General features: G+C 36.0%; 1 protein-coding gene across 1 annotated transcript in view; it reads right to left on the bottom strand.

The window, feature by feature from the left end:
• The window catches only part of LOC141348421 (connector enhancer of kinase suppressor of ras 3-like), a 66537-nt gene that overhangs the window by 1408 nt on the left and 51313 nt on the right, over positions 1-13816 (bottom strand). Inside the window, exons 16-23 of the mRNA XM_073852732.1 lie at positions 13569-13605; positions 13159-13328; positions 10824-10897; positions 6948-7019; positions 6071-6132; positions 5829-5923; positions 3150-3321; positions 2658-2839 (exon numbers count right to left, since the gene is read on the bottom strand). Of these exons, the coding sequence (XP_073708833.1) occupies positions 2658-2839; positions 3150-3321; positions 5829-5923; positions 6071-6132; positions 6948-7019; positions 10824-10897; positions 13159-13328; positions 13569-13605 (864 nt within the window). The remainder of the gene's footprint in view (positions 1-2657; positions 2840-3149; positions 3322-5828; positions 5924-6070; positions 6133-6947; positions 7020-10823; positions 10898-13158; positions 13329-13568; positions 13606-13816) is intronic.

The following is a 13816-nucleotide window of genomic DNA, read 5'->3' as shown; positions in this document are numbered from 1 at the left end:
TTAATAATGATTCATCAGGATTTTTTGAAAAATAGAAAGTTCAACAGTACAGCATTTATTCATAATAGAATCTTTGTAACATTATTTTTACTGTTACTTTTAGATATTAAGTACCACAACTGTTTTAACATTGATAATAATCAGAAATGTTCCTTGAGCAGCAAACCAGCATATTAGAATGATTTCTGAAGGATCATATGAGACTGAAGACTGGAATAATGATGTTGAAATTTCAGCTTTGCATCACAGGAATAAATTTACTTTTTAAAATATATTACAGTCGATAATAGATATTTTAGATTTTCATATTTGACAATATTGCTGCTTTTTGGAGCACATAAATTCAGCCTCAGTGAGCATGAGACACTTAATTTAAAGCATTTAAATATTGTAATGTTTCCAAACTTTTGATACACACACACACACTTTATGATCCCAAAATTTTTCAACAAATGCATCTTGGATTAGTGTTTTTGCTAATTAAAAATATATATAATTAAATCAAGTTTAATTCTTGTTAATTGAAATGAACTTTATATAAAGATGAAATACAATAAAACATAAATATTAGATTCATACATAAAAACCTTAAATATAAATTTTGCCTTGGCAAGTAACTGAAATCAAATAGTTACATCTAAAGCACTAAAATTACAAACAAAAATGAACTAAAAAACAATTAAAACTATAAAATAAACTGTTTAATAAACAATAGTATATCCTGTAAATAATACTATAATAACACTGACTGAATAATAAAGTCAATCACCCTACCACAAAAAATGATTGTTCAGGCTTTTGCCTGTATGTCAACAGAGACGTGACGTCACACACCTGTTTGGTTTACACAGTTTCTGTCTGGTTTTAAATGCAGGCTGGACTTCCGTATGAACATACTGTATGCAGGCAGCAGCAAGCCGACAAGTTTATGTTCTTAGCTACTGTAAATCAAGACAACAGCCTGGAAAACTGCATGCTCAGCTGCATGTAAACAACAATTATACAGTTGAGGTCAAAAGTTTACATCCCCCTTTCAGAATCTGCAAAATGCTAATTATTTTACTAAAATAAGAGGGATCATATACTGACCTAAATAAGATATTTCACATATAGTCCACAAGAGAAAATAAGAATTGAATTGATAAGAAAGTTGACATCCTCTTGAATGACCCACAGCTCTATTTTTTGTTCAGTGATAGTTTTCATGAGTCCATTGTTTGTCCTGAACAGTTAAACTGATTTTGAGATCCATCTTTTGAGATCCATGTTTTCACACTGAGGACAACTGAGGGACTCATATGCAACTATTACAGAAGGTTCAAATGCTCACTAATGGTCCAGAAGAAAAAAAACAATGCATTAAGAGTTGGAGAGTGAAAACTTTTGAACAAACTGGAGTTGTGAATTTTTTTTTTTTTTTTTTTTGCATAAATATCATATGTTTTTATTTAGAACTGGCCTTCAGAGGCTACAGAAGATAGTTACATGTTTCCCAGAAGAAAAATTAAGTAAAATTTACCCTGATCTTTAAATTAAAAAAGTTTTCTCTTTAAAAATTAAAAAAAAAAAAAAAAAAAACTCATTTTGGTCAAATAATTAACATTTTGCAGATTCTGAAAGGGGGATGCAAACTTTTGACCTCAACTCTATTACCTCACCTCCTATCCTTACGAGGAGGTTGTCAACAAAGCTGAAAATTGTAAGTGCTCATTTAAAGTTTATATTAAAAGATAAAAATAACAAACTAAGTTAGTAAACCCTTTTCAGACTAGTCTAATGTTAACATATTTTTTTGGCTTAGTAAAGTAACTGAAACTGGAAGAGAACACAACTTAAGATCTATGTGCAGAAATAACTGACTCATACCCCAGTTTCCTACACTTCCTAAAAGCCAAACATCCCCCTCTCTTCTAAATTATAAATACCACCTGCCTTCAACTAAACATGCTGTACATGGTGCAAAGCATATAATTTGGTTGAGTCAGTGTAGTTTCCCTTGATATCACAGCACAAACCACAGATAATATTTTAATTTAAAGCACTAGAGGAAGTCAATTTTCTTAAACTGTCAGACAAAACTGCAGTAAACAATAAGAGAACACAACCTTGCAATGCACCAACATATATTACACGACACACTGTTCAACTACACATCATGATCATTACTATAACTGAAATGGTTTTACTATAGTAACAGCAACCGGTTTTATGACAGAAATGTTATAGCTCCATAGTAAATCTAGACTTGGTGTTTAGATTTCAGGTTTATAGTGCATTCGCAAAATGTCTTCTGCAATTTCTCACAATGTTTTGCAACATCACTGTATTGAAAAACAAGACAAAATTCTGAGGAATATATTCATTTTTAGCAGTGTATGCAACATTTAATGCCATGACTTCACGAATTTAAGATTTGCAGAAACCCTAAATATATACTTATGAAGCAAGAAAACATGATAACCAGCCTGGTTTAATAAAGGTAAATGGTACGGCATACAAACTCCATACTCTATTTTACAAAACGGTCTGTATTTTGAGAATTTTAATGGTTTACAGGTTCCTTGTAGATGAATTACCATTTTAAACAATGCTTTCAAGACAAACACTCAAACAGGACATCTCTAACCATTGACTGGCCACACTAATGTAAAACTCACCTTTAAAGTGCTGTTTAAAGCTCGGATCAGGTGCAGTTTCTCATTAATGCTCTCATTTTTGCAGCGTTTGATGAAGGAGGACCTGAAGTCACGTTTGGTGGTTGGCTGCAGGGCTCCCATAGGGGACAGACTCGCCTGCTTTAGGTGAAGATACAGCATCTCCATCTCATCGGATGGTGGGCCTGATGAAATAATATATAATAAAAAGAGTATATAGATACAAACCAATTTACAGGATTGGATCAGAAGACCATTCAGAAGACCCTGGAGGCGGGACATGTTGCAAGCTTTTGTTTACAGTAGCAAGTTTGCAACTGTTTTACAGACCTTTTATGTTTTTTTGTGTGAATGGGTCTGGAACAAAATGAGAATGAGTAACTGATGACAGTTTGTATGTAGTATTAACTATCCCTTTAAAATGTTTTATATTTCAGACTTTTGCCATGCAGTGCTCTCACAAGAGTAAAAGATCTCATTCTAGAGCTCACTCACCGTCATTTCCTTTGAATTCTTGTATTTTTTGGATGGGGTCTTCCTTTGAGCTGATCTCCTGCCATGACTCACTGTCTGCACTCTGAGCCTCTGTGCGGTAACACACCGGAGAAACCAGTGGGAATGAGTCTTGACACGGAGAGGAAGAGGAGCGGGGAGGTGGGAGACAACCCTGAAACAGCCACACACAAATACATTTCAAATATAACATCACCCTTTTAAAAACTTAAAAAATATAGCTGCTAGTAGCGATTCCCGGTGTTCAAGCGCTTTAAGGCATTTAAGCACACATGAAAAAAGACATTATGTAGAAAGTATTTTTTTTTTGCAAATACAGGTAATTTACCATGGAAATATTATGTTCTGTAGTCCAGCTGTGGTCCGATCTCCTTAAAACATTACGTGCTAGTTTATAATCACCTGTCGTACGTGCTCACCAGGTTTTGTGAAGTTTTGAGTTTTATTTCAGGCTTTATAGGATTTTGAGTAAATTCAGAAAGGCCCCTTTTATAAACGACCCAGTTATACCTTTACCCAAAGGGTAAATTTCAACATTTTTTTTATAATTATTGATCTAGAGAGTCCAGAGAATTGAGAATTTTTTTGCCAGAAAAACCTAGGACTAGTTAGCAACATTTTTTTCTTCTCAATTATTAACAAACAATTTGATTGACAGCAGTGATTCTAGAGGCAAAGTTTTCCGGATTGAGGAGTTCTGTCATATGATATGAATATTGCGTATATGTGCGCACTGCACAATCTCCACAATCACGGCCTTGAAAAACGTAATATTGTCCACCAGTGGCCAATTTCTTTCAAATTTCTCACAGACCTTTGGGGCAGTGAGTCAAACAGGCCTACTAAGTTTCGTTCTGATCGGCCTCCATTAACCATGTCTAATAAGCGGCCATTTTTTTTTGAGATACGCAAATGTCCTTGTAGACACTTGTGGTGTCTATACTTTGGACCAAGACAAATGGTTGCATAGGTATAGCCATTTTTATGTTTTTCCCTCTTATAGCACCACCAAGTGACCAAGCTCCACGATTTTTGTCCTGCGACCTCAGATTGAGCTCTTATATGACTGTTCTGAGTTTGGTGTCCCTTTGCGACGGTGAGTCGAAAGACTTTTTTTTTTATAATTATTGATATTTACTCTCCAGAGAATCTTTCTGCACTGGTCTGGTTCCGATCGAGTGAAAAACTAGGACTAGTTCGCAAAAGTAGGTTTTGCAAAAAAAACGAAACACCATAAAAAATGTTTTTTCCAGCATAAGATAGGGATTCCAATGGCATAAGACACTTGAGCCTGCAACTGACTGTTTAGGAATTATTAGCGTTTTTGTACTTTTGATCGCTGTAGAGCTGTTTCTTGAAGATTCCACTGTCAGTAGTGCATGGAATGGCAAAGAATTCACCATGGTTGGGAAAGTGCTTTCAAAAGACCTCCGGAATAAAGTTGTAGAAAGGCAAGTTAGAAGGCTACAAAAACTTTTCAAAGGCTTTATCTAGCCCTTGGAGTACTGTTCAGAGCATCATTAAGAAGTGGAAAAAAAATATGGCACCTCCAGCACATTGCCTAGATCAGGCTATCCATCCAAAGTGGATGACAGAGCCAGGAAGACATTGATAAGAGAAGCTACCAGGAGGCCAAAAGCAACTTTGAAGGACTTACAAGGCTTTATGGCTGGGTCTGGCCAATCTCCCAAGCTTTACACAAAGCTGGCCTGTATGGCAGGGTGGCATGAAAGAAGCCTATCTCGTTTGCGCTATGCAACACATTAGGAAGAGTCTGATACCTTCTGGCAAAAGGTGCTATGGTCTGATGAGACCAAAATTGACCTTTTTGGACTGAACTCCAAGTCCTATGTTTAGCAAAAATCTAACACAGCACACCACCCAAAACACACCATACCTACTGTGCAGCATGGTGGTGACAGCATTACGTTGTGGGGGTGTTTCAGCTTCAGCTGGGACTTCTTGAGGAAAACCTGCGTCCCTCTGCTACACAGCTGAAGATGGGCAGGTCATTCAAATTCCAACACAACAATGACTCTAAACATACTGCCAAAACAACAATGAAATGGCTTAAGGATAAGAACTTGACTGGCTAAGTCAGAGCTCTGAATCAAAAATCTGAGGATGGATTTGGAGAGAGCAGTCCATCACCACAGAATCTGACTGAACTTGAGCAATTCTGCAAGGAAGAAAGGGCAAATATTCCCCAATCAAGGTGTGCAAAGCTAGTACAGACATATCCAAAAAGACTGATGGCTGCAATTAAAGCAAAAGATGGTTTTATGAAGTATTAAATTAAGGGGCTCATGACTTTTCCAACCCTGTTATCCAAGTTAGTTTTTTTTTTTATTAATTTGCAGAACTGTTGTGTTTTTTTCTCTTTCATTGGTTTGACGTTGTAAGACCAAAATTGTAAATAAAGCTGACAAAGTTATTTGGAATGGGGTTTGATTTCAGACTGTATGGATTTTTGGGGTATAATGATTTTCTATAGGCGCTGCATATCTGGCCGTTGGATTTTTTTCCATACCAAGCAGTCAAACCATTGTGTGACCCATTTTCTTATTCAGGCACATATAAACCACAATAAAATGAAGTTAAATGCTTACGGTTATGGGTCTGTATAAAAAAAGCATTTCCGGACAGAGTGTTGTTACTCACATGCAGAGAGCCAGGGGTCAGCTGATCCATAAACTCCGCACACATCTCAGCTGTGTCTGCTTCATCCTCATCATCACTCTCCTCACTGTAGCACTCTGTATTCACACAATCACAGTCTCAATTCCAGAATAATGCAACTAATAAAGTTTCAGCTGTGGCTTTGGTAAAACACATAAAATGGATTTAAATAGACACTTGGTTTTAACTGGTTTCCTATATGCGTGTGCGGTGTCAATCTTTACCTCCATCGGTTGATTCTGTGAGCTCAGGTTCATTTGAAGCCTGGGTGAGTTTAGCCAGCCATCTAGGTCGAAAAGAACATTAATACAGTAAATCTACCTCATCAGATCTGTGGAATTATTGTAATGGATCATTATGTGTGTCCTCTTCCCACACATTTTAACAGCAACACACCTACAGCTTTCTCTCAATGTTTTTTTTTTCCACTCATAGGTTTATTTTTGTATGTTTCAATAAACCTAAAAAAAGATTTTTTTTCTGTTGTTCCAAAACCATTAGATTTTTTGATTCCATGGAACAAAAAGGAGACATTTTTTCAAGAACCTCCAGAACCTGTTCTTCTCCATACAAAACCATTTAAAAAGTTCTTAGTAAACAAATCTGTCAAACATCATTATAGTATTGTTAAACTGGTCTATAACGAATGGTAATATGGTAAACTTGAGTATTGAAGACACAAACAACATTTTTGTTATGTTCCAAGTTGGAAAGCTCACAGTATAATATACTTTTTTTTTCATTTTTCAGTAAATTACAATAGAGCACATAACTTTTTCAACACTTTCTACCAGCAAAAGCTTAGTTGAGGAATCTGAACTGTATTTTTAGTGCTGGACGTCTGCAAAACCACGTATTTTCATCAAACATGCTCACTTGCATGGTGTGCTGCAGACAGCTTTGGTCACAGTGAGGTGTCAAAGCAGCCTGCCACACTGCAATGCAAACATGTCACATTGAGCCAAAACCAGACCCACAGGCTTCACATGTATGCATAAGTGCTACATGACTAAATAAGGTAGGTTTTTTTTGTAGCACCAGCTAGCACTTTATCTCTGACCACATTTACAAACACAAGAAATTGAGTCTTTTTACACTCACTTGTTCATGTCTTTCATGTTTTCAGCTGCAAAGTAGAGAGTCAGCATGTGGAGGTGGCTTGCTTTCATTGCACTAAAAAAAACGAGAAGGAAGGGAATGCAAATTAAAACATTAAACAACCCCAGCAAATTCTCAGAGACAATATCTTTGTGGATTTGTGGTTACGTGACGTAGTGGAAGCGTTACATAAAACCGAAAACGTGTTCGGCACCAAAGTTAGTCTCCTGTCGTATCTAATATCCAATCATTGTTATCAAAGTAAAGCAGAGTTACTGTATGTCTTTATAAAGGAAGTCTGTGAAAAACACAGTAGCTCAGACCACACACTTAGAACAGGCAGTTTCCTGTGTTCTCAGCGCACATTAAGAGGGGTATAGATGACACACTTCCAGTGTGAAAAAAAAAACTGATTTACAGCCTGACAATTCACACTATATGCTAAAATGCATCAGTCAAATAACAACCCCTTAACCATTTTCCATTCTCTACAGAAAATATGAGTATTATGCATATTTTCATCTGTTGTGGGTTGTTGTCTGGTGTTTTAAAAGTGCTACATGTAATTTTTTGACTGTACTAAAGCATTCAAATATAATAATTTCTAATTAAATAATCTGCAGATATTTAGGAAACATGCAAAGTTCACAGACTTGTTTCTCTGTAAAACAATGCTACAAGCAGTTAGTCTACTTTGAAAAGTGCGCTCAGTGTCTGAATGTCCGTTTTTGTTTTGATCTGTGTGATTTCACCCACTGCCAATTTACTAGGGATGTATCGATATTGAAATCTCGTGATACGATAATATCACAATATGAAGTCCACGAGATCTAATGCAGAGTTAAAAATTAAAAGCTACAACTCATGTTCTAAAACTTAAGTCAGAAAAATCCAGTGAATTCTTTTGATTTTAGTTTGTTTGACATATATTGTGTCAAAGCATAATGGCCGAAAACACAACTTTAAAGACCTTTTATGTTAGAATAAGAAGTTTAAATATATTTTAAAAACTACACTTTTTGCCCAGAAGACCTATCATTTCATATCGTCATGTAACCACGATAATATCAAAACAGTTTTGCTTTTGCGATATGACGATATTGATAACATTGTTACGTCCCTACAATTTACCCAATAGTATTTCAACACCTCGGGTTGCCAGTTGCTAGAAAACTACGCGTATTGCAGCCGCGGAAGCCAGTAAACAAACTGGGTCAGAAATCACAGATTCTGTCAAACCTAAAAAGCCTCAGCACCATCTACAAAGATAAATTACCTCATTAACTTACAGTGTAAGACTAGTCGCTTTCCACTGTCAATTGCGAGCTTTCCTTTTGCATGCAATCTGGCAACCCGCATGAGCAGAGTTCAAAGGGGTCACTGGATGCAAAACTAACTTTTACATGTTGTTTGTACATTAATGTGTGTTGGCAGTTTGTGTACACAACCACCCTACAATGATAAAAATCCACCCAGTGGATTTTTTTAATCTTTAAAAGTAATATTCCCTTTTTAAAATCAGGTCATTCTCAGCTTCTTGTCGTTGTGATGAAACACAGTTGATTGACATGAGCGCCTTACCTTAGACCCACCCTCAACGAGCTAAAACAGTCTGAATACGATCGCCATTGTGTGACTCAGCTGCAGAGGAAGACTCTAATTGAGTGATTGAGGTGTTCTGTTGTTGAATGTAATGATGAACATAGCAGTCGTCATTTACTCCTGACATCTGAGCCACTTAAGAGGCAGAGGACAATGTTACTTTTGTTTTTAAAAGGAAAGCGCCGATCCCAATCTACATATGCATCTATGTTCGAGTGAATCAATCGTGATGCAGCTTCACCCACAGCAGAAGTGAGTATAAGGGTTTTTTTATGCATCTTTGCAAATAGCCTTTCTTGATAATGTGCTTGTTGGCAAGTTTTGCCAATAAATGCGGCTAAATGCAGCTAAAGTAAACATTACAGCTCGTAATGGCGAGCAGAGCTTATTTGCATTTAAAGGGTCCATGCGATAAAATGAGCTGATATTTTGCAGAGCTGATTTTGACAAGGTAAAAGGGTTTTTTTTTTTACACTACTATTGAGAATTTTTAACCAAAGTATATTAGAGACTTTTCATTAAAACCCTAAAGAATCATATGAACTTGTGGAAAATGGGCATCCGATGACTTTAAAGAGGAGGGGCGGGAGAACTAACTCCAGTATTCTCCAATATTTTGATCTTGTATTGCGGTTGCAGATTCATTTTTGTTTGCTGTTTTGGGGTGGTAATAGTATATTTTAATATATTAATAGACAAGGGGCAGCCAAAAATTTAATTTGCGCATTTCGTAATAAGAGGTAAATCCATCCCTGACGATATTAGTGAGCACACTCTAATTCTGACTGAAGGCAGCGCCGGCGCTCCGCACACGCACACCACGCACTGTGCGTAGGGCACCAAAAAATCTGGGTCGTGAAAAATCATCACAACAGGCTACCAGTATAAATAACAAATGATATACAAAAGCAAGTTCAGGTATAAAACAATGTTAATTTCAACATTAAACTAATATAAAAGTGTTTATATTCACCGCCTGTGTTTTATCCTATTGGTAATTATTGTAAAATAAACGCTAAAACGCTTGTGTTTTCTGAGTCAGTGTCTAGCAAGGATGAAGTTGCCGATCGCCATTACCTCTTTGGACGCGCCTTTAGAGAAAAATTAATCTTTACAGACTACATAATGAAATAGTTTTTGTTTTTGATTTGTTCCATTTCGTTAAGTAATAATTTAAAGCTTTCTATAAATACATGTATCATGTCTGTGAGTTATGTATTCGCTGAGTTTTGCTGAGAAGAACTCCTGTTGAGATGACATGAGGGGATCATGTTTGTTTTCAACGTTTCAAGCACCGTTTGCAACGTTTTGTTGATATTGTGAGTGCACACAAATAAAAGTAGACCCTTTACAGTTCCGAACAATGTATTACTCGTACCTTTATGAGCAAAAATGACGGAATGCTTTAAATTGTTTTCACTGCAAAAATGCAAGTGATTGCGCTGGCGTCTCCATGTCCTGCAAAGCGGCTCTCCGTACAAACGATTGCATTTGTGCCTAATACCGCACATTTATATTATTTTAACGTTGAAATTAACATTATTTTATACTTTAACTCTTTTAGGCCTAGATCTATATTTATTTTAGGCAAGTCGTGATTATCTGAGAAGGCAAAATTGATCAAACACGATATGGTCAACTCATTCTCTGCCGCTGGCCGCTTGGTCGTTACTTTAAAAATCAAAAACTTATATTTAACAAACAAAAAATGCTCCAAACGTTTTTTCTAAATTAGCTTAATAAAAAAAAGCAAACGAAATATAATCACTTTGCGTTACATACAAATCTGGACTATTTTAATAGCTGAAATAATAGTGCAGGGCTCTTATGTGTGTGACAGCAATGCTCACCGTAAATAATACTAATAATTGTAATTATTATAATTATTATTTTAATTTGTAGACTAAATAAATGGGTGCACTTAAGACAGTAAACTGTTTATAATGAATGCTTTATTTTTAAATAACCTTTTACAGCTTTGGAAATGTGTTATACTATTCATTCTTAACACGTAGACGAATTTTGGCGATTTTATTATAAGCTTTTCACCCAGAGTTAGATGCATGCTTCACTGTTAATGTTATTATTAAATAAGGCCTCTTATTACATTGCATTCAGTTTGAGAGCAAAGGAATGACAACATAACCTGTAAATGCTTAAAATGCTTGCTGTAACATCCGAGATATAACACGGCCACATGGTGCAAATAGGTATGTCCTTTTTTTTTTTAAACCACAAGCAGCCAAAAATCTCTCTAAATAAGGAAGATGAACTCACAACTTCTTCTTGCATTCGGTAGCCTGTTCTATGGTGAAGTCTCTCAGGTTGATGTAGCCTTCTGCCTTCTCCGCCTGAAAGGAAACAGAGAGAACTTGTCTCTGGAAAAAGACTATGCATATATACGCTTGAGTTTAGTTTGAATAAAGTCTGGTTTTTGGTTTTGAAGAAGGTGGATTGATTGCCATGTTGCCCCACTTATGGCACACAACTAAACATTTCTCAAAGGCAAATATGGTTGCAGGTTATGGCGTTACCAATAGAGTTCAATGAAACGTACGACCACAGTTAGTTAATGATGCTTTTGGAAAACACACCCCAGGGTTGTGTCACCCAGATTGTCATTTATTCACCCTCAAATTGTTCCAAACCTGTATGAGTTTATTTCTTCTGCTGAACAAGATGATATTTAACTAAACAGTTTGTTTTTTCCATACTGTAGAAATCAATGGTTTGGTTACCCACATTCTTCAAAATATCTTCTTTCTTGTTCCACAACAGAAAGATACAGATACACTAATACGGTTTTGAAACAACTTAAGAGTGAGCAAATGACGACAGATTTTTCATTTTTGGGTGAACTATCCCTTAAAGACCGCTATGCTTTTTTGAAACTTAGCTCTAATTTAGAGCAGGTTTAATTCTGGATATGAGATTGCAAAAATGGAAGTAAGTAAAGTCAGCTGTAAGTAAAGTGACACTTCCCTAACACAATAAAGTTACTCCCTTGTATCTCTTGTTCCAAATTAAAGCAGTATAAGAATTTTAGAGACAAAAATTATTATATATTACCATATTTACATTATATCCGTAAAGCATGCTCAGTGCCTAATGAACACACATAAGAAATAATATTTTGTAATTTTTTTAATAATTATTATATTAAAATAATTCATATTATTTATTACTATTTATTAGCTATTAACTTAAATAAATATATAAATTATAGGGCGGCCCCACTAACTGTTAGTCGATGAGAAGAGACTTGGTCAAACAAAATTTTATTAGTCGCATAAAAAAAATTCCACAGGAAAATGTGAAGTCACGCAGTCCATGACGGACAGATGGTTAACGGCTGGTCTATGTAGTAATATAGTACATCAGCAGGACATCCAAACACCTATCATTCATCGACCGGAAATATGGCTTTACATGTGAAATATGTAAGTAGTAACAATTTTACATGACCGCTAAATCTAATATTAACCTAGAAAAATGTGCACTATTCAAGTGTTTGTGCGGAGTGTGGAAGCTGAATAGTAGCTCTCATTTTTGGTCATACAGATAAGAGGAATACATCTTTTGAATCTGTAAAGACTCTACTTTTTTTGTGTGCACTCACAATAACAAAAAACATTGTGCTTTTGTAAAATAATGAAAGCAATCAGGATACGCTTTCTGCCATCTCAGTCTCTGTAAACTTGAGCGTGAAACTCTGAAACTCAGTGTATACTTGCCTTACAGACATGAAAAATATGTCTATAGAGACTGAAATGTCTACGTTCAAATGAGCCATTTCAAATGGAAAACAAATACTCTTAATTATGTAATCCGTATAAAACATGCATATACGTTTATCCACTATTTGTCTCAAGCCAAAAACAAAGAAAGCACTAGTTTATCAATACATTTATCAATATATTAACGTTAATGCAGTCTCCTTGCTGTATTTTCCCTGACACATTCATAATTATTATATCTACCGGTGCACTGTGGCAAGCTTTATTTTTTTTTAATGGCGCTTGAGCACTTATTAGGCCATGTAGGCAATTAAAGGCTGATTATTATGATTTATATGGTTCATTAATAAACATGCAAGAGTCGAATAATACTTAAAATGACCACTAGTCGACCAGAAAAGTCTTTAGTCAAGGGCAGCCCTAAACAATTATTCAATAAATAAATTCAATTCATATTCAATAAATGATAAATATATAAAAATAAACAAATGCTTTAGACTATAAAGTTTTTGAAAATGACTAATCTTAAATGTTTGAGTAAAAATGCTGAGCTCTTTATAAACTATATAAATTATTAATTAGTTTTTCACCCTTTTCTAAATTTCATGGCAGCAGCAGTGGTTCTTACAGCCTATTTTTTCAGAATCTCCTAATTTTTCAGCAGTAAAGTGCAATGGCATCAAATTGCTTATGAGATTGGCTGTTCACTTCGGTTGACAGAGAACATTTATAGCAAATGCTCTGTGAGTCTGTTAGGTTTTGTCAACCCAAAACTCAGAGTTTGTTCAACCAGTTCAACTCTCAAGACATAAACACAATGTTCACACTTTCTGTAGCAAGGCAACGCGGTATCAAGGGAAAACCACATAGCTTACCATGTCCGAAGTGTACCAGTAGAGCGAACATTTTTTGAGCACAAACCAATACTTCTTCCACCTCCAGCCCAAAAGCCCTTTGCTCTCCTTCCTTTTGTACAACCAGCCCTGACAGTCACCCTGGCCCAGGTCTTTCACAGAGACCCTTCTGCGGCTCATCACACCATCTCCTATCGCAGACAAACATATGCAAATAAGGCAACAGCAGTACTCAGCAGTGCTGTTCTCACTGGGTTCTGTACTTAACGGTACTTTGAATGGTACAATAGCAAAGATAATAGCATCACGTCCACATGATACAATCAACAGGGTAATAATTATGTTAACAAATCTCGTTGTACATTGTGTACTTGCAACAACTATAACTTGTCTTGACGATAAAAGTCTATTAAAAACGCTTCTCATCTTACCTTGAGACTTCTCAGCAGCAAAGTCTTCAAGAGGGTACTGAAAGCGCAAGGAAAGAGAAGACAGAAGTGCTGTAAATTACGCAGTGAACTCAGCCATCAGTGCCCACAGCTTAGAGAGACAGCGTTAATAACACAGCTGCCTCTAAAGAGAGCCTTCACTTCCCCGTACCGCCACACACATGCCAGTAAGAGAGTTCAAGTACATGCACACACTAATACTGATATCCTCCCTCTCACTCTTCCACAAC

The sequence above is a fragment of the Garra rufa genome, chromosome 13, assembly GCF_049309525.1.
Source record: "Garra rufa chromosome 13, GarRuf1.0, whole genome shotgun sequence".
NCBI classification, from domain to species: Eukaryota; Metazoa; Chordata; class Actinopteri; order Cypriniformes; family Cyprinidae; genus Garra; species Garra rufa.
Note: the sequence above shows the minus strand (reverse complement) of the source record. Positions and strands in the feature narration are given on the sequence as shown.